General features: G+C 41.8%; 1 protein-coding gene across 3 annotated transcripts in view; it reads left to right on the top strand.

Moving 5' to 3' along the window:
- PI4KA (phosphatidylinositol 4-kinase alpha) overlaps positions 1-17,504 on the top strand; it is a 54,725-nt gene extending 37,221 nt beyond the window's left edge. For 2 of the 3 annotated variants that reach the window (XM_039560854.1, XM_039560853.1), the window contains 26 exons: positions 256-348; positions 717-873; positions 1,149-1,276; positions 2,531-2,689; positions 2,915-3,066; positions 3,583-3,690; positions 4,405-4,532; positions 4,613-4,732; positions 5,368-5,447; positions 5,572-5,765; positions 6,479-6,569; positions 7,360-7,527; positions 8,082-8,135; positions 9,356-9,476; positions 9,777-9,906; positions 10,022-10,092; positions 10,950-11,022; positions 11,190-11,260; positions 11,842-11,951; positions 12,543-12,647; positions 13,102-13,227; positions 13,544-13,664; positions 14,329-14,488; positions 15,333-15,422; positions 15,622-15,705; positions 16,795-17,108. In XM_039560854.1, the coding sequence (XP_039416788.1) occupies positions 256-348; positions 717-873; positions 1,149-1,276; positions 2,531-2,689; positions 2,915-3,066; positions 3,583-3,690; positions 4,405-4,532; positions 4,613-4,732; positions 5,368-5,447; positions 5,572-5,765; positions 6,479-6,569; positions 7,360-7,527; positions 8,082-8,135; positions 9,356-9,476; positions 9,777-9,906; positions 10,022-10,092; positions 10,950-11,022; positions 11,190-11,260; positions 11,842-11,951; positions 12,543-12,647; positions 13,102-13,227; positions 13,544-13,664; positions 14,329-14,488; positions 15,333-15,422; positions 15,622-15,705; positions 16,795-16,846 (2,946 nt within the window). In that variant the 3' untranslated portion in view covers positions 16,847-17,108. Of the gene's footprint in view, positions 1-255; positions 349-716; positions 874-1,148; positions 1,277-2,530; positions 2,690-2,914; positions 3,067-3,582; positions 3,691-4,404; positions 4,533-4,612; positions 4,733-5,367; positions 5,448-5,571; positions 5,766-6,478; positions 6,570-7,359; positions 7,528-8,081; positions 8,136-9,355; positions 9,477-9,776; positions 9,907-10,021; positions 10,093-10,949; positions 11,023-11,189; positions 11,261-11,841; positions 11,952-12,542; positions 12,648-13,101; positions 13,228-13,543; positions 13,665-14,328; positions 14,489-15,332; positions 15,423-15,621; positions 15,706-16,794 lie in introns of all 3 variants that reach the window. The other variant, XM_039560852.1, reaches the window with a different exon arrangement.
- The last annotated feature ends 2,037 nt before the right edge of the window (positions 17,505-19,541 follow it).

The raw sequence follows: 19,541 nt of genomic DNA, 5'->3' as shown, positions 1-19,541 counted from the left end.
GTGCCGGAGTTAGACTCAATGATTCCTGTAGGTCCCTTCCAACTCAGTATATTCTATGATCCTGTATCCATGGAAAAGATACACATACTCCTTATTTGATTTTTATCAGTCCTGGTGCTGTTGTACATAACAGTCCTGATACTACTCTGATTATAAGCATAAGGAAATTTAAAACATATGTGAAGGAATAAAAAGATAGAGGGACAAGTGGTTTGATATGAAGAGTATAAACACCATGTTGTGGTCTGGTCACAGGCAACCCAGCTAACTGAAAGACCAACTTGTGTGAAGAAGGACTACTCCAACTTCATGGCTTCTCTTAACTTGCGCAACCGTTATGCAGGAGAGGTAAGTACAGGATTTCTCATGAATGTGGGGTGTCCACAAGCTCTGGCATCACTTCTCAGGGGATGATGTCCTTCCAGCCTATACTGGTATATGGGTCTATGTTACATGAAGCATAGTCTCTAAATCCCTTCAGGATAAAGAGTATAATTTTCCTACGTTATTAAACAGATCATTTTACTGTTGGTCTTGCAGATAAAGCTAAAGATTAGATAAAGCTACAGATTAGATTGCAGATAAAGCTAAAGATTTGGTAAAGTAGTAACAAAAGATGCCTCTGTTTGTGGAGCTCCCTACTCAGCACATGACCAATACTAAACTGGATTCCTGAAAATACTGTTCTCTGTTGAAAACCCCCTTAAATTTTACAGGTTTCTGGAATGATTCAGTTCTCAAATGCCACAGGACGAACATCTGACCTGAATAAACTGATGGTCAAAGAGCTGAATGCTGCTCTTGAATCAAGCAATACTGAATTCTACACCCAGGCCATGTTTAAGTTGACTGCACTGCTAATAAGCAGCAAAGGTAATGAAAACCAAATGGGAGTTCTGCTTTCTGACAGTGAATGCCAAGAAAAACAAACTACAAAAACTATCCATATACCAACCCAGTATGCATCAACTTGAAGCAAAACTGTGTTTTGAATTTTTTCAATTAGACCTATATTGGGGAAAAGCCTCCTTAAACTAGAAGCTATTTATTATTAGGAGCTGATTATTACCTACGGTGCACACCAATGTCATGCTGATGTGAAAAGCAGTTGTTCTGTTGGAGAAATCTGTGTGAATGTTTATTTTCAGACTGTGATCCCCAGCTCCTTCATCATCTGTGTTGGGGACCCCTGCGAATGTTCAACGAACATGGCATGGAAACAGCAATTGCTTGCTGGGAGTGGCTGCTTGCTGCCAAGAATGGAATAGAAGTGCCGGTAGGAAGCGATTTAACTACTCGTTCTCTGCCCCTGCGAGGGGGAAGAGAGAAGATTTTGAGAGATTCACAGATAATGCGAATCTGTGTCAAGGGTGTTTAAATGCACTGTGAATCACTTCAGCCTGCCAGGAAGTCTCTGTTCCTGTATTGTTGGAAGTCTGAGCACCCTCACGAGGTGGACTATGGGAAGCAGATCTTTCTCAAGAGCATGAGCATTACAGCAAAAGAAACCTGTTAGAATCTCAGCTATAGAATTTACTTTGATGATGAGAGGCCTGAGCTGTTAATGAATGACTCTATACTATCAAAAACTACAGAATGGTGTTTTAAAACAAAGAGAAATCAGTGTCCCTGCTCATTAATCAGTCTCTGGTATCTGGTATTGCACTATTACATAAAAACATAGGCTCGCAAGTGTCCTAATCCTGTAGCAGGCTAAACCAGTTGTATTTTGTGAGATTAGGATCAATGTAATAGTAATAAAGCAACTCAGCATGGTGTAGTGACAGTTCACATAGCTGAGAAAGCGGCCTCTGGTAATTGCTTTGCTTAGGGAGCACCAAGTGTTTCACTTGCTGGAGATAATCACCCATCTGAATTTACTTAGTTGAGTTTATGTGCAGGTTTCAGTGGTTAATTTCTTGAGCATCAAGGTCATTTTTTTCCATTGGGCATTTGGGCAAATGTCTTTGTATCTTGTTGAGGAGAACAGAGAAACACCCATGGTTGCTTGGCCCCCTTAGTACAGAGGATGCTGCTCCTAAGAGCAGGATCAGCAAAACTGAATTATGTACCATCTTTATGTTGTGCTTGATCAGCTAGGGTGTGCTCAGTGTTCTCAGGGGCCAAACATGTCCTGCAGGTCATGGGTACCTGGCATGTGCTTGTCTCTGCTGGGCTTGTGTGAGAGGCAGCAACCTTTAGTAGAGCAGGAGGATGGATGGCATGGGCTAATCTGACAACTCAGTCAACAAAGTCTCCTCAACAAAATGCAGTGCCTGGCTACTGCTGCCTTTAGTCTTTCTGTTACTAGCTAAGATTCTGGGGGAGTCTCTCTTCTTTTTGTAATTTAGGAAGTGAAAGAAGCATTTTCTTTCAGGTGGGATGTATAGACTTGTCTGCCTCTCCGTCAGCACTGCAGTGAATTTTAATTGTTGTAGTAGGTTCTTGTGTGTGCTGTGGGGAAAGATTGTGTTTTCCATATAAGAAGATGCTCTTGAAACAAGAAGCACTGTCACCTTCCTTTCTGCAGTTCATGCGGGAAATGGCAGGAGCCTGGCAAATGACAGTGGAGCAGAAAGTTGGGCTATTTTCTGCAGAGCAGAAAGAAGCAGATCCATTAGCAGCCTCGGAGGAGAGCCAGCCAAGGCCCTGTCCACCAGAGGTGACCCCACATTACATCTGGATAGAGGTGTGTATTTCTTCTGGAATGTCTCACCTGTGGCAGTCTGCACTTCCTGTTCCTGTGATTTGGGAAAGGACTGGAGTCATGTGCTCACAGCCACGAGACACACTCTGTTTAGATGAGCATAATCATTGAGGGGGAGAAAGGTGTTTGAAACAGATAAGTCTGGTGGTGGGGTTTGGAATTCAAAAAGGTCAAAGGAGGCATGGTATGTCTGTCTGTTTTTCTCAGTTTTTGGTGCAGAGGTTTGAAATAGCCAAATACTGCAGTTCTGACCAAATCGAGATCTTCTCCAGCCTGCTCCAGCGGTCCCTGTCCCTGAACATCGGCGGGGCGAAAGGCAGCTTGAATCGGCACGTGGCAGCCATTGGGCCCAGATTTAAGTGAGTGCTTTTGGGTTTTTCCTTGGTGGAATCACAGAAATAAGAAATAAGATTATAGGGAGAAGAAATAAGGTTATAGGGAGATGGAAGAAAACAACTAAACACTTCATGTTTAACTTGTCCTTGGCTTCAAGTAATGAAGATTGCTTTAAAAGCCTGCAATGATGTGGTCTAAGCTCTGTTTTCAAAGCAGAAGTTGATCGCTTCAGCTTGAAAATAATCTTTTGGTGTTTCAGGAAATTTCGTGGGATGATTTCATATAGTGAATTGCCCACATCATGGATCTAGTCTTTGCTTCATCAGTTATTTCCACCTGTTGTGACTTGAAGGCTTTCACTTTCTGTGGTTCAGCAGTCACAGCTTTGGGAATACACTGATAATGTGAGCAGATTGCCAGGAGCTCTGAAACGGACACTTCTCAGGCTACAGTTACAGCTGTAGCTGTGGTTTGCATGGTGGTGTATTGGTCACCATTTTGGGAGAGCCAGCATTTCCATTCTCTATTTTGCTTACTAGGTTGCTGACCCTGGGTTTGTCTTTGCTGCATGCTGATGTGGTTCCAAATGCAACTATCCGAAATGTTTTGAGAGAAAAGATTTATTCAACTGCCTTTGATTATTTCAGGTACTCTTTTATTTGAAACGACTCGCTGAAAATGTGTTTGTGTTTTTCCTGAACCTTCAGTGATACTTCAAAGTAGCAGCTGTCTTTCTCTTCTAGTGATTTTTCTTCCTGTCCTTTTTTTACCCACTTTAACCGAAACTTGTCTTGTGCTTTAGTATCGTTCATACACTGTCTCAAAGAGGCTTAGATATTAGTTTCAGATTTTATGTGTGGTTTAAAAAGCAGGAATGTTTCTGTTCTTTTCCATTTTTCCTTATTTTGAAGTTTATTCAGTGCTCAAAATTGTATCTAGATTTATAAGGTTTAAAGAACTGCTCTTAGAGTGTATGTGGCTGAAATACAGTTTCATTGTTTTGAAAATACGGCCACACTGAATCTGATTATTTCAACATTTGATACAGGTGCAAAAGAAAATTTAATTGATAGGAATGTCTGAATGTGAGGAGGTCAGTCAGTCCTAATATTAACTTTCAAATGAATCCAGTATGCTGACAGAGTGCTGCCTTAATTTTCAGTTGTAATTGGAAGTTTGTACTCTTCAGTCAGACATAATAAAGCCATGAGGATAAAATGCAGTGATGTGTGGTCTCATCCTTGTAGATTTCAGTCAGAATAAAAAATATTACTTGATTAGGTTGGTGAGGGTTTTTGACTGCTGGGAGTTTTTTCCCCCTAAGGCACTCAACATCGCATTATTTGTGTGATTTCTTCAAGTTGTCCTTCAAAGTTCCCTACACAAGGGGAAAAGAGGCTCCGTGAGGATATCACTGTATTGATCAAGTTTTGGACAGCAATGTTCTCAGACAAGAAGTATCTGACTGCCAGCCAACTTGTGCCACCTGGTGAGTTCCTTTAAGAGCTGTTTTAAAAGCTTCTGGTTTCTTTGATTGGATTCTACATCAGATTTGTGCTCTATTCTTAGATAATCAAGACACCAGGAGCAACCTGGATATCAATGTTGGATCTCGGCAACAGGCTACACAAGGATGGATAAATACTTACCCTTTGTCCAGTGGCATGTCAACTATATCTAAAAAGTCAGGTATATTTTTGATTGTAACCAGCTCATTACTGCCAATTTTATGGCATAGTTTATGTTCAGATATTTAAAGAAAATATTTGCCTTTAACATTAGGCTCGTATTCTGGCAGGGTATTTAATTACCAGTGCCAAACTCTGAAAAAAGAAGGCAGAAAAAAATCTCACTGGTAACAAGCAGGAAAGTTCTGAAATCACCTGAGCTTTTTGATAGAATGTTCAATTCTGTAGTGCAGGAGAAATAAGACTGGAGGAGGTCAAGATGCATTGAACTCCTGTAAAGAAATTTCTTGCTTTGTGTAAACATGCCTCTGGTGCTTTTTGGGGACAGCAGAGTGACATTAGATCGTGGACTGTGTTTTTGTACAGTTTTAAAACTACATGCTCTTCCTTTTTAGTTGACTGTCGTGTTCCTAAAGTCAGTGCACTGCTGGCTGCAATGATATATCCCTGTAGCCTGTTGTACTCACAATGAGTGGCTGCGGTGCTGACTTCTGCTGCCACTCTGATCTAAGTTAAAGGTGTCCTGTGGTTACTCAGTTCTTCTGTGTTAATGTTTCCAGGTGTGGACAGTTTGAAAATACAGTTTAACTTAACTGAACAAAAGCCACTGAAAACTTTTTTTATCCTTTTCTCCAGGAATGTCCAAGAAGACAAACAGGGGGACACAGCTGCACAAGTACTACATGAAGCGCAGGACATTACTGCTCTCACTGCTGGTGAGTCATCAGAAGGATGGGAAAACGGCATAAATTTCTAAGACCCTGGATATATCAACTAAAGAATGAGATTGGGAGTGTTTTGCTTCTTCCAGAAAACCCTTTTATTTCCTGTTTCCCTCAGGCTACTGAGATTGAACGCTTGATCACATGGTACAATCCACTGTCTTCCCCTGAGCTAGAGTTGGATCAAACTGGAGAGAGCAGTGTAGCAAACTGGAGGTCTAAATACATCAGTCTTAGTGAGAAGCAGTGGAAGGATAATGTAAATCTGGCTTGGAGCATTTCTCCTCATCTTGCTGTGCAGCTGCCTACCAGGTGAGATATTTCGAAAGAAACAACTGATACAATTACTGCTGCCTTAGAAGTTGAGTGAGTCTTTACAGTAAGTACTGATAGCACTTGCTGCTGGTTGCAGCCTCTTGCATACTGTCACAGCTGTTTGAGACCCTGAAAAGAACTAGATTACTTAATAGACTCATTTGGCTCAGTCACTAATGAAGTCCAACTGCCTTTCCTACCACCTGCTCTTTGCCAGTGTTGCACTTAGCATTTGATTCAGAAGAAATCAGGTTTGTTTTTTAATAGCATTCAGCCCATTAGCAAGCATAGCATTTAAGCAGTGCAGTGTTTTAGCTAGATATTGGCTTGCACTTTAATAAGTATTACAGGAGAATTAGCATAGTTGGCTATGGAAGGGAAGGGAAATTCTTTCCCCCTTACGACAGTGATGGTTTTTGCCAAGTAGAGTTTTGTGCTCTGGTTGCTGTAGAATCCCAGATGGAATATTTCAGCCAAGAATCCACTAGTGGAAGTGGGCTGAGATACAACTGGTTTATGCAAAAGCACTGGATGAGGACCAGTTGTTTCAGAATCCTCTTCCACAGCATGTTGGTGTACATTATTTCATAGTTGGAGTATTTGTTTATTGAGCATACGGTTTTTTGCCTTTTGCTGCCCTCATCTTCACATAAATAGAAGAAGCCATCAAAATTTTCTAATAATGTTATTGTATTCCTGGTTATACTTAGGTTTAAGAACACTGAAGCTATTGGAACAGAAGTGACCCGTCTGGTCCGGTTGGACCCGGGAGCTGTTAGTGATGTTCCTGAGGCAATAAAGGTACCTGTGAACATTTTTATGGTTACAGGGCCCCAGTAGGCCCATTTCATTCAGATATATTGGAAAATACAGTCTTGACTTACCAGTGTTTGTTCTAGTGCTACCCATATTTCTGGTAGGACGGAATGACAGAACAGCTGTGGAAATGGGGTGCTGAGGGGAGAATCACAGCAGTAAGAGGAGGTAGCCAGTTAGCTAAAGGTGCCTTTTGCTTCTGGGTATTCTCACTGTACACAAAATGGCTCAAAACCCGTCACTTGCAGTACAGCCACCATTTCTATTTCTTTGCCATAATTAGTGAAAAGATCACTGGACCAAGCCATGGTGAGTGCTGCTGCTGAAGTTATTTCAAGCGTAACCTTTTCCGTGTATCAAAAGGCCAAGGTCTGGAAGTGAGGGAGGCTCATCATGCTGATCTGCAGTGAAGCACTTTAGTCCTGTGAGGGACAGTGTTGTCAGAGCTGTGTTCTGTACATCACCTGTAAAATAGATGGCAGGAAAACTGAACCTTTTTTGACCCTTTCAAAATGACTCATCCTTTCTCCCTGTGCTAGAGCTCCTGGATTATGCTTTTAGTAACTTCATTTGGTGTTCTGAGAGGTGATTCCAACAGCTAGGTTTCCATGGAAAAAATGCATTAGATAAAACAGCCATGGTTTTGTAAAAGAAAATGTCCCATATTTCACTTGCCCTGCTGGAGGAAGCTAGATGACAGCATTATTGTCTGATGTGTAGTACCCACACATCAGTGAGTGCTACAAGCCCTAATGTGTCTGGCCTGCTTTTTCAGTACCTGGTTACCTGGCACACGATTGATGCTGATGCACCTGAGCTCAGCCACGTTCTGTGCTGGGCACCCACAGATCCACCAACTGGCCTGTCCTACTTCTCAAGCATGTATCCACCTCATCCTCTGACAGCCCAGTATGGAGTTAAAGTCCTGCGATCTTTCCCTCCGGTAAGAAGAGTTCCAAGAAATCCTTAACACTCCAGGGGAAGTTATGGCCTTGGTCATTGTGGCCACAGGCTTCATTTCAGTGCCCTGGAGAGAGGTATGCTAAATGGGTGCAGCACATGGCAGAATGTGCACCGAGTGGGATGGAAACTTGAAGTTGATTGTTCCATGTAAAACTGGCTCATGTATTTGCAGCTTTGTTGTTGTAAGTGACACTAAGCTGAATTCTTCAGTTTGCCCTTCTCAAATCATCTCTTTTGCATCTCTTGTCAGTGACAAAGTTGTTTCTTTTAAGGCAGCAGAAAGCTGGTTTTTAGCACTTGTGAGACTTCTGTTAGGACTGTGAAATACATGATTATTAATTATATTTTTTAAGGGAGTAACTAAACAGAATAGTACTTTGATTTGAGGGAGTTGTATACGTAGTTTAAAATAAAAAGGCAGTGGGATTTTGTTTATCGCCTAACTGAAAGGAGCTTTTCTCTGTGTATGTGACTCATCTTCCCTTCTGACTGCCAAAACAAAGCAGTAAAACCCTGCCGTCCCTTCTCTTTCAGGATGCCATTTTATTCTACATTCCACAGATTGTTCAGGCACTGCGGTATGACAAGGTGAGATTATGAATCAGCTGCATGTGAACAAAACAGATTTTTAATGGAGCTTTAAGATTTAAAGCAGTAAATAAAACAAAAATAAGCATAATCTAATCCTGCTTCTTATTATCCTATATCTAATACATAGAAGAAAAATTATTGTCTCTAGAGGCTAGCTTGCTTTGGATACACCTCTTTTATGAATAGGTAAACTTGAGAAAGGCTATGTAGCTCATCTGTCAGGAAAGAGATTTTGTTATGGGAAACCCCAGGCGAGGACTCTGTTTGAATAAAGCTTTTGGAGGTCTGCATGAGACAACCAGTAATGAAATTAAATCATTACCCTTAACCATTTTGCTGTGGAGTTAACCTAAGAAGACATACAGAGGTGTCTTGTGCTCCATCACATGTATGAAATCAGATCTCAGCCTCATCTTGCAGAAGCCAAAGTAAAGCTTGACAACCAAGTTCAGAGTTCATTAATGTGAGATCATTTTACCTGCCAGCGAGGCAGTGAACTCTGGTCAGTGCTTTATTTTCAGGTGAACATATTCCCATCCCATAGTGTAGGTAGGTGACTGTGTATAGTTATTCTTTGAGAGCTCTGCAGTGCAGAGCAAAAACATCAGACACCTGTCTGTTAATACCAGTCAAACACAGGAGCACCTATAGACTACAAAAGTAGTTGTGAGTAAAGGAAAGGGAAATGCAGCTGCTGGAAGGAGTGTGATTTTCTTGGACACTTCAACTTTATAAGTATCTTCTTACTTTCCAGAATTTCAGTGGAACTGTGCCAGCACATGCAGTTCTTGCCACCGAACTGTACAGTCCATATGACACTGTGTAGATTTCTGGTAGTACAGGAGCATGTAGTGATGCCAGGCAAGACCAACGCCCCTGTTATGTATTGTGCTTTTTACCCATACTAGAAGATGCTCTGAGCTCAAAGAGATTTGAAATCCAAATAGAACAGATGGAAAATTACATAGAGGTGGGGAAAGGCTGATTAGAGTAACAGAATAGGTCAGTAACAAAGCTGAAAACAGTCTAGATCAGTTCATTATCTATTAAAATACACTGTCATTCATGTCTTTTTAGCAGAGTGAGTGAGAGTGCAGAGGTCTTCTTTCCATCCCTTTAACACTTTCTGGGTTTGAAGAACAGCTGTTAGAAGCAGTAATATTGAGTCTGAGAGTTGTAATGAACTTTGATCCTTACTAGTCTGCATATGGTTGCAGATGGGTTACGTTAGGGAATACATCCTGTGGGCAGCTTCCAAATCCCAGCTCTTGGCTCACCAGTTCATCTGGAACATGAAAACTAATATCTACCTGGATGAAGAAGGACATCAGAAAGATCGTGAGTACTTTAAAATATAATCTTGACTTGACTACTTTCCTTTTCTCAGTCCAGACTAAATCTCCTTCCTGCTTCTTTCTTGTAAGGAAAAATCCTTTTAGCTGGGATTTTCTCTTTTATTTGTAGAGGTAGGGCCCATTCTGCATCAGTGCTTGATAGAGTGTATCAGGAGAAACACGGTGCTGGTTCCCTCAGTACCTTTTTGTGAATACTATCCAAAGGTGCTTATTTCCATCACCCATATCATTTCACTTTCTGAAATAAGCTGCTGACACAGATGCTTCCTTTTTTCACATGCAGCTGACATTGGAGAACTTCTGGAGCAGTTAGTGGAGGAGATAACTGGCTCATTGTCTGGCCCAGCCAAAGAGTTCTACCAACGGGAGTTTGATTTCTTCAATAAAATCACCAATGTTTCAGCCATTATCAAGTAAGTATTATACTTCAGGAATTGTGCTCTGTTTGTATGTTTGAAACAAATTTGAGGCTAGTGTGTAGAGTAATACATAATATGCAGATAAATTAAAGATCATTTGTCTTTCTAGGCCATTCCCTAAAGGAGATGAAAGAAAAAAAGCTTGTTTGAGTGCTCTGTCTGAGGTGAAAGTGCAGCCTGGTAAGAAGTGATTTAGTAGTATAAAACTGTGGGCTTTTGCATTCAACATGACTATTTATTTTCTGCAGGCAAATCTTGAAATCCCTGTGAGTGGCAGCTTGTAGAGATTTCAGTTTTGGTGCTGGTGGCTGTTCTTCTGTTGTAGTTTAGTTGTTTCTCTCTTGGAAAAAAAAATCAAATATTTTTGCCCATCCAATGATTCCTATATGGTGCATCAAAACTTACCCAAAAGCAATTTAGATAATGCATATCATGGATAAAAGTGAGAGTGTATGTCTGAAGAGGAAGGATTTGCTTTCTACCACCTTCTTTTTAAAAAAGACGTGGCGTTTTTGAGAAGTTTTGTTATCTCAAGAATGAAGCATGTCCAGTTCCTTTCATTCTCTCTCCCATCAGGCATTCCCTTGAAATGTCATTATCTGAGGATCCTTTCAAATCTTGAACATAAGTTTTCCCAGCCTGAATCTTCTCTTTGAAATGGAGTTTGATGAAAGCTTTTCCTGATCTCTAACAGGACCTTCTACCATGTATTGGTGGCTGAGGGCACTCCCCAGTGCACTGGGACTGCTGCCACATCTAATCTGGGACTGTTGTAAGAGATGTCCTCTCTGTACCTTTCTGTGGTACAGGTTCTGCAGTATTAGCTCAAAACTGTATTTTACTAGTTTCTGGCAATCTCTCACTAGTGCAAAGGATACCACATCCTTCATGGCTCACAGACTGTAATCTCCAGTTTCTCTCTAACATTAATTCAGAACTACATACTGAAGTTGTAGACACTGACATCAGTTATTGTCCAGCTTGCATTGTCTCACTAGCCAGTGGATTTGTTCTCAGCTGTCTGCTCTGTTTTGCAGGCTGTTACTTGCCCAGCAATCCTGAAGCAATTGTTCTGGATATTGATTACAAATCAGGAACTCCTATGCAGAGGTACCATGTTCTTCTTATATTCATTTTTTAATATGTGTGTGTATTTATATGTGTGTGTGTGTATTTTTATTTATTTATGTTTGTTAAGTTAATGATATTCAGGTATTTTTCTATACATTTTTGTTTGACTAATTGCATTCATCATCTTTGTTTTTATTGTAATTTAGTGCAGCAAAAGCACCCTATCTGGCCAAATTTAAAGTGAAACGATGTGGAGTCAGTGAGCTTGAAAAAGAAGGTTAGTAACTGCAACTTAATCATTGATACTACTAATTAAGAGTCAGCAATTCCTTTAAAATTTCTTGCTTTTAGTGACCTGTACCACTGCAGAAAATTATTTCCATGTTGAACTTTATCTGCTGTGGTTCAGATGAGAAAAGAAACTGTATCAAAGGAAGAGTGAAGAAAACTTAAATCCTTTTTTAATTCCCAAGAAGCAAGCCACATAGGGCTCTTGAAGAAATTATAACAGTTACTTTAGACTAAAGTAGAAATTGATGGCCTTTTCTGGGTTTCTAGAGAGTGGCAAACTCCAGGTTTTGGCAGTTTTTCTCTCAGAATAAGACATTTTGTGACAGTCTCTGGCTGACTAACTCAGTGCAATGCAGGCATTTATCTGGTAAATCATGAACACTGGTTTGAGGTGTTTTATTTCCAGTAGACAAAGGGAACTATCTTATGATAATTACCTTGTAAGGCAGAAATATCTGTAGTGCACCTGCAGTGAAATGCTGTGGGTTTGAGTGCAGAGGGCTTGTCATGATAAAAAGTTACTAATTAAAGTCCATGCCTGGGTTTTGCTTTGTTCACTTGTTGCAGGTCTGCGTTGTCGCTCTGACTCCATCGATGAAAGCGCAGAAGAGGATGAGGACAGTAAGAAAATCTGCTGGCAGGCAGCAATCTTTAAAGTGGGCGATGACTGCAGACAGGTAAAAGCTGTCAGGCTTTGCACTTAGAGGAGACAGATTTGTAGGTGATAATGCATAAGAAGAAAGTAATTTTAGTATAGAAATATTTTTCTTTGGAACTTTGTTATGGAACTGAGTTATGGACTGAGGGGGAGAACTGAGTCGTACCCCTAGAATTCTGGTTCGGAAATAAAGGCCATTCTGTCAAGACAGGTTTACCAAGTCTTAAAAATTTTTTTGCAGAGTTTATTTTTCAGTTGAACTATTGGTAACATAGCAGTAGCTCCTGAGGTGGGATCGTGTACATTGAAGTTTGATTGATTAAGAGGGAATGCTGGTTATTATCCCTGGAGTTATTAAGTAGCCCTTTATCAAAGGGGGATAGGAAATTTGTTCTTAGGTCAGCAATTAAATCATCAGCATTGCTTGCTGCCCACTCACACAGCATTTATCAGTTCCCTTTTTGATTTCCCCCATAGTGCATGCACAAGCACACATCTGCAGACCTGCTTTACTGAATATGCACTTCAGAGTTCTTCAGAGCATTTTTATAATCCAGTTTATGACCTGTAACCCCTGTAATGTTTGTGCAATTTTTTTCTTGTCTGACAGGACATGTTAGCCTTACAAATCATTGATCTCTTCAAGAACATATTTCAGCTGGTAGGCCTGGATCTTTTTGTGTTTCCATACAGAGTGGTGGCCACAGCTCCTGGGGTAAGTGGACAATTAACTGTAGTGCTGTAGAAAATCATTCCTAATGCAAAAATTCTTTCAGCACACATGAAATTCCATGCTACAAGGAAGTACTGTCCACGTCACTTATGCCAAATATTTGGAGTACCAGCAATAGAAAGAGTCTTTCCTCTCCTGCTTCCTGCTTTTCTAAAGCTTTTGGCTCTGAAATTTTGCTGCTTGCAAATGTTTGTTGTTTGATTTTTGGGACTACATTGTGCAAAGCAGTGGAAAGTCACAGAGCTTGTCCTACATTGCGTGGAAATCCTAAAAGAGGATATACCTTTTTTTATTAATAACTAGAAATTCTGTATTTGGTGATCTATAAAGCGGCTTCCCCGCATTTCCCAGAGGACCTGTATGACTGCCAAGAGCCATGAACAAAATATATTTTGGGAGCATGCTTTACAGACCTGTTTCTCTTCTTTCCCTCCAGTGTGGTGTTATTGAGTGCATTCCTGACTGCACATCCCGTGACCAGCTGGGCAGGCAGACAGACTTTGGGATGTATGATTATTTTACAAGGCAATATGGAGATGAGTCTACCCTTGCATTCCAGAAGGTAAAATATCAGTGGGCAAGCACAGCAAAATATCAACTGCAAAACATTCTAGTTATAAGAAATAATAACAAATAATTGCATAATGAATACTATAATGCTGTACTCTGGTTCCTGATAATCCATTTTTAGCAATTAGTGCGTTAGCTAAAGAAGTAATTGCAGCTATAGATGTATGGAGAATATCACTGAACATCACTTCAAACCAATCATGAATGGAAAAAAGAAAAAAAACTTTGTTCATCTGTCTCATCTCCTGATGGAGAGTTATGAAAGTCTGTAAGTTGTTCTGATTTGTTTTAACTTGTTGTTTGTACAGGCTCGCTATAACTTTATCCGCAGTATGGCTGCCTATAGTCTGCTCCTGTTCCTGCTCCAGATTAAAGACAGGCACAATGGCAACATCATGCTGGACAAAAAGGGACACATCATTCATATTGGTCAGTTGTATGCATCTCTGAATATCAGTTATTACCGTTGCTTTCTGCTGTTAAGTATTGCTGATAATAGACAATAAGCCATTTCCCCTTTGATATCCATCTGTATACTGATTTCACAGTTTGTAAACATACATGGAAGTTTTTCATGCTTGTTAAGTGTTGTGTATTTGTGTTGGCTGCTTCTGTGTAAGTTCAGCTCTGCAAAGTTTTGTCAGGTTCCATACACATATGTATGGATGACACGTGTATATGTACTCATGCCTGGGTACATGCGTGTATGTAATTATAGAAATGTGTCTTTGGATTCCTTTCATCACTGCAAGGATTAAATTATGAATTAAATTATTAATTATTATTAAATTATGAATTAAACTTGATAAGTAAATTTATATCATTGTGTGAGGCTGTAACCTCTACTTTAGCTTTGCTTTTCTGGAACTGCACAAATATTTCAGCAGTTTATTTGATATCACCATTCTTACATCTATTCTCATGTCATGGTGATGATGCTTTTGTTGGTATTCTTACACTTCACCAAAGCTTTTTTCCAGTTGGAGTTAAAATGTCTGTGTTAATACATGTAATCCACCTCTCTTGCTTCTTTCAGCTTTAACAGCACACAATTAACCCAAAGTTTATGAGGCAGTTTATCTTTTGTGCACAGATTTTGGATTCATGTTTGAAAGCTCGCCTGGTGGAAACTTGGGCTGGGAGCCTGACATTAAACTGACTGATGAGATGGTGATGATAATGGGAGGGAAAATGGAGGCAACGCCATTCAAATGGTTTATGGAGATGTGTGTCAGAGGCTATCTGGCAGTCAGGTAAGATATTCTTAGCTGCTCAAACTGGAAGCTCTTGCATGCCCAAAACCAGATGAGAAGATAAATAATAACAAAGTTGATTTTTAGGGAGTCTGAGCCTGTTGACTGTCCTGGTATTTCTTGCAAACTTTGAAACAATGTAATAACCCTGCTATTTTACATCTTATCTTTGTGGTATTTTTTCTGTTCTTATGTTATATTTTAAAATTTTGTATTTTCAATTTATAATTGTGATGTTTCACACATTTCCTCACACGATTTAGTGCACTGTTAATACAGTAAGAAACTACTGTCTTGGAGTCAAGGCCATTTTGGTTCCTTGGGGGGAAATAGTCTGGACAAAATTTTTGTGGCAAGGCAAATGTGTCACTCAAGTAGCAGAATAATAGCTTGGTAGATAATAAATGTTCTGAGCAAGAAGACAGGAAGGAGAAGGGAAGGTGGGCTGATGTAGCAAAGAACTACACAGGGTAATTAAGATTAAAAGATAATATGCTCCTGTGGTGTTGCTGGTTTCAGCCTTTTATACTGTTTTGGTGCACTGCTTCACCTTTCTGATGCCAAAGAAATGTTGTTTGCTAAAGCATTACTTTGCATAATCCTTCTTGAGACTTCATCTTGCAGCATTCTGAGTATCTGACAGTCCAACATAAAGGAGTGACATTTAATTAAAGTGACAGATTGCAAGCAATGGTGTAGCTTCACCAGCAAATGTAAGAGGATTTTCTGTGTTGATTTAATTACAGAAAAAGGTGTGATCCAGCTCGTTGAACTCCTCAGCTTGCCTGCTTTACCTGCTAAGGCTGCAGGAGTGCTCTGATGTTTTTGTCCTCTTTTTCTCTAGGCCTTACATGGATGCTGTGGTCTCACTGGTTACACTGATGTTGGATACAGGGCTGCCCTGTTTCCGAGGGCAGACAATCAAGCTGTTGAAGTAAGTCAGCAATATGTGTGAACTGGAAAATGCTTTTATTGAAATGTTACGTAATTTGTACCAAGTGGTCTCACAAGAACCAGGTACTTGCAGCAAGTGAAATCACACCTGGCTGAGCTTGTGCAAAGACACATTTGTACCATGTTCAAAGGAAAACTCACTAATTTTCTCTTATTTTATTGTGACTTTCTGCATATAGACATAGGTTCAGCCCCAACATGACTGAACGGGAGGCTGCAACTTTCATCATCAAGATCATCCAGAATTGTTTCCTCAGCAACAGGTTTGGCATCTATGCATGTCTTCTCCGTATGGCTAAAGGAAGGTCATCAGGCTTTGAGCAGAGCTGAAAAGTAGTGTTTTATCAGTCAGATACCAAAAATTTTTGAATTGTTGATATTCAGATAGTGCAGGATAGCAACTTTGTTTCTGAATGTGCTGCATCTCCTCTGTTTTGTGCTGGGAAGGAAGACTTAGGTCCAGGCTGGTCAAATAGCAAGGCTGGTTAGTCTAAATAAATGTAATAGTTAAACATCTTAAGTGCATGTTTTATTATGCTAGATAATACAGACTTTGGGGGACACATAGGAGAGCCTAATACAAACTCTTGTGTAGTTCCATATGGGGTCAGCTTGAGACCAGTACCACTCACTGGCTCAGATACAGCCCCACTAAAATGGATGTTCCAGTGCTTGCTGGTGCACCTGCTCAGAATGAGAGATTAATATTGGGGGGGCTGAAGGCAGTGACACTGCTATGTGAATGCTCAGAGCCATCTTAGTTCTGACAAGCTTGAGCTTTTCTACCTGTGGCATGGTTAATCTGTGACCTGAATAAGCTCTGCCCATGGATAATTGAGTTATCTGTAACAAGCTGAGATTCGTTTGCTCAGTCACTCATTTGAGATGCTGCTATTAATGCTGTTATTTCCCCTGCACTTTTATTTTCATTATTAGCATTTTCCTTAATTAAGGTGACTTTTATTTCCACATAATTCTGTCTCCATGCAGCCTTGATGATCTTGATTCATTCATTATACATTTCCTTCTCCTAAAACAAACTGCAAGTGCCGTGTGATGTGCCTTGTGGCTTATCCAAACACAGGATCCAAGCTGCTGATGCTGTTGCCACACTGAGAAGTGTGGAAATACTTGTTTACACTAGTTTAAACAAGAGCAGGATGTTTTGTGCTGTCCATAATAGTAGCTGAGCCTTCACAATGCCTTCAAAGAGTGGAGGGCTAGTTTTGATTAGCAGCTGATTTCCTTCACTCATGTTTTGTCTCTGTGGGATCCTGGTGAATGTTTCTTGACAATGGGTGCAGTGTTTTTTTAAACTTTTACTTACCTCTGGCTTTGCTTTTCTTCTGTAGGAGTAGGACATACGACATGATCCAGTACTACCAGAATGACATCCCCTACTAGACACTAGAGATCCACTGCCGAAGTGAAATGTGCAACCCTGTGCCCTCACTCCAAACTTGTGACAAACAGGAGATGCTCTGTCACACCTCGCTATCTTCCACCCTCTGTGTATGTGTGTGTACATGTTGGGTACATGTTTCCTGGACATTGCAACAATCAGTTCTGATTCATTCCTTTCTCTATACCAGGTTATGTATGTTACTGTTTTTCCCTGGATTTTTGGAGTTGGGTTGCAATCACAATAAAAATTGTATTATGATTATGAATGTGTGAAAGTGGTAAAGCTTGAGGAGTTTGATATTTTTTCATGCAATGCAAGGATTTTGTAATATCTTTAAGAAGTAAATTAAACCCTTTCCTGCACAATCCCACAAAATGCCATGGAAGGGAAGGGTATGGGTTTCTCTTTGGAAACAGAAATGTTAACTTGTTCCAGTTTTACTGTAGAAAAAAGCTTGATAATCATCCAAGGTGGTGATGTCTGTGTAGCTGTGTTCATACTTTGCACTGTACATGGTCCCTGCTATGTGGTCAGTATTTCATATGTACATGAAGAATGTATTTTTTCCTTTTGAGTGTTTTAAAAAGAGACTCTACTGAAGATATATTTAATCTATAAAATGTAATAAAAGACCTTAGACTTCGTGTCTGTTGCAAATGTTTTGCCCTGAGCTGTTTTTAGTTTATATACATCACCCTGCACATTTGTGTACTGTTCATTATATTATGCCCTTTATTAGAGAAATCTAATTTCTTATTCAGTTGCTTGTCCATCTCAAATGACATTTTTTATTCGTAAAATAAATGTTTAGTGCAAGAGCTGGAATGTAGGACTCAGGTAAAGCTCCCCAGTGTTGCTGACTAAGGACCTCTATCCTGGGCTGGGACACAGGTCTTTTGGGAGGTTTTTCCCTTTCTACATGCTTGTCTTTCTACATGGGCTCTTCAACACAGGGGCTGTCCTCTCTTTAGGGGATTTTCCCCCTTTTTAGGAGTTTTTCCTAAGTGTCCGGGTCGCGCCCCTCAGGGAAGGAAGGGGGTGCCAGGCCTAGGCGGGGCCCCGGGGCGCCCCCTGGCGGCCCCCCCCGAGGCTGCGGCGAGCGCGAGCGTCGGCGGGAGGGGCTCGACGGCAGCCCTGAGGGAGAGCCGGCCCCGAGGGGGGAAGGGTGGAGGGGTCCCGGGGGAGAGCCGGCCCCGAGGGGGGGAAGGGTGGAGGGGTCCCGGGGGAGAGCCGGCCCCGAGGGGGAAGGGTGGAGGGGTCCCGGGGGAGCGCCGGCCCCGAGGGGGGAAAGGTGGAGGGGTCCCCGGGGGAAGAGCCGGCCCCAGGGGCCCCCCGAGGGGGGAAGGGTGGAGGGGTCCTGCGGGAGAGCCAGCCCCGAGGGGGGAAGAGTGGAGGGGTCCTGCGGGAGCGCCAGCCCCCAGGGGTGAAGGGTGGAGGGGTCCTGCGGCAGAGCCAGCCCTGGGGCGGGGCCTTGCCGTGAGGTGGGCCCAGCCCTGAAGTGGGGTTCCGTCGTGTCAGGAGCTCCCAGCCTCAGGAGCGAAGTGGCGCCACTCTGACGAGGGTCACGCGTTCCGAAAGGCTGCCACGGGCCCGAGGGGCATGGCTTGGGGGGCTGTAGCTGCCCAGGCCGGGGGGTTCCTCAGGAGATGGGCTGTTGCGGCAGGTCCAGCCGTGCAGGGTGGTCTCTGTCTGAGGGGATGGTAGATCGATGATACGGCTGTGCCCACGTCTTCCCCGTGATAGTGTACATTTTGGAGCATCTCCGAGACAGCTTTTGTGTCTCCTAGCGAGTTTCTGCTTTGCCGAGGGCGCTCCCACCGTGTCCCTGGGGCTGGGGACCTTCTTAGTCCGAAGCCAGAGTGACTGAGCAGGTCCCTGCAGAGAAGTGAGCTGCGCTGAGGTCACAGCTCAGGGAGCTGGAGAGGGGCAGCCAGGGCAGCGTGTTTTGGCTCTGCCTTCGGGGTGGGTCTTGTGCGTGGTGCAGCAGTGGACAGCCTGGCCCTTTTGCAGTGTGGGCTGCATTCAAAATATATCCGTGCTTTTGCCATGGGTGTTAAAGTGGGTCTTGTCTCTTGCCTGTGCAGTGGGTGGCTCACAGCGAAGTGGGCTCTGAGCCCCTTTTCTCATTATGGGGAGGTGCTACTGTCTTTCTAAAAAGGTTTGGACGCTCATCAGGGAGAAGTAGTATGCAAGAACTGCTTTAATTATTGATTTAATTCACATTTATTATATAACCAACTGGGACATGCAGTAATTTTGGTGCTCTGTGCCTGCGGCTAGTTGAACCTATTTAGGCTCCATAGGAGAGGAGCTGCTTGACACTACAAATGTGGTAAACTTCTTCACACCTTTCCTTTAACGAGGAGCAGGTGGAGTGAGGAGATGTGAAGGCTTCTTCTCAGGTGAGGTGGTGAGGAGTTCTAATATTTTGTTAATTCAGGTCAATGCTTAAGTGCTTGTACTTTCCTGAACCTCAAAATAAATGTACCATGTTAAAAATATCTAGGGCTAGAAGTGAGTAATTAATTGGTGAATAATAATATTAGGAATAATAAATGGAGCTCTGGTGATCAGAAAGTCGCTCCTAGTCGCAAATCTCAAACCACATAGCAATTTGTATGTATTCTAGCATAGGATGCATAGAATTTGCTAAAATGCAATTAAGGCCATCCACAGTTCTGTATTGGGGAGTGT

This window comes from Corvus cornix, chromosome 15, assembly GCF_000738735.6.
Source record: "Corvus cornix cornix isolate S_Up_H32 chromosome 15, ASM73873v5, whole genome shotgun sequence".
NCBI classification, from domain to species: domain Eukaryota; kingdom Metazoa; phylum Chordata; class Aves; order Passeriformes; family Corvidae; genus Corvus; species Corvus cornix.
Note: the sequence above shows the minus strand (reverse complement) of the source record. Positions and strands in the feature narration are given on the sequence as shown.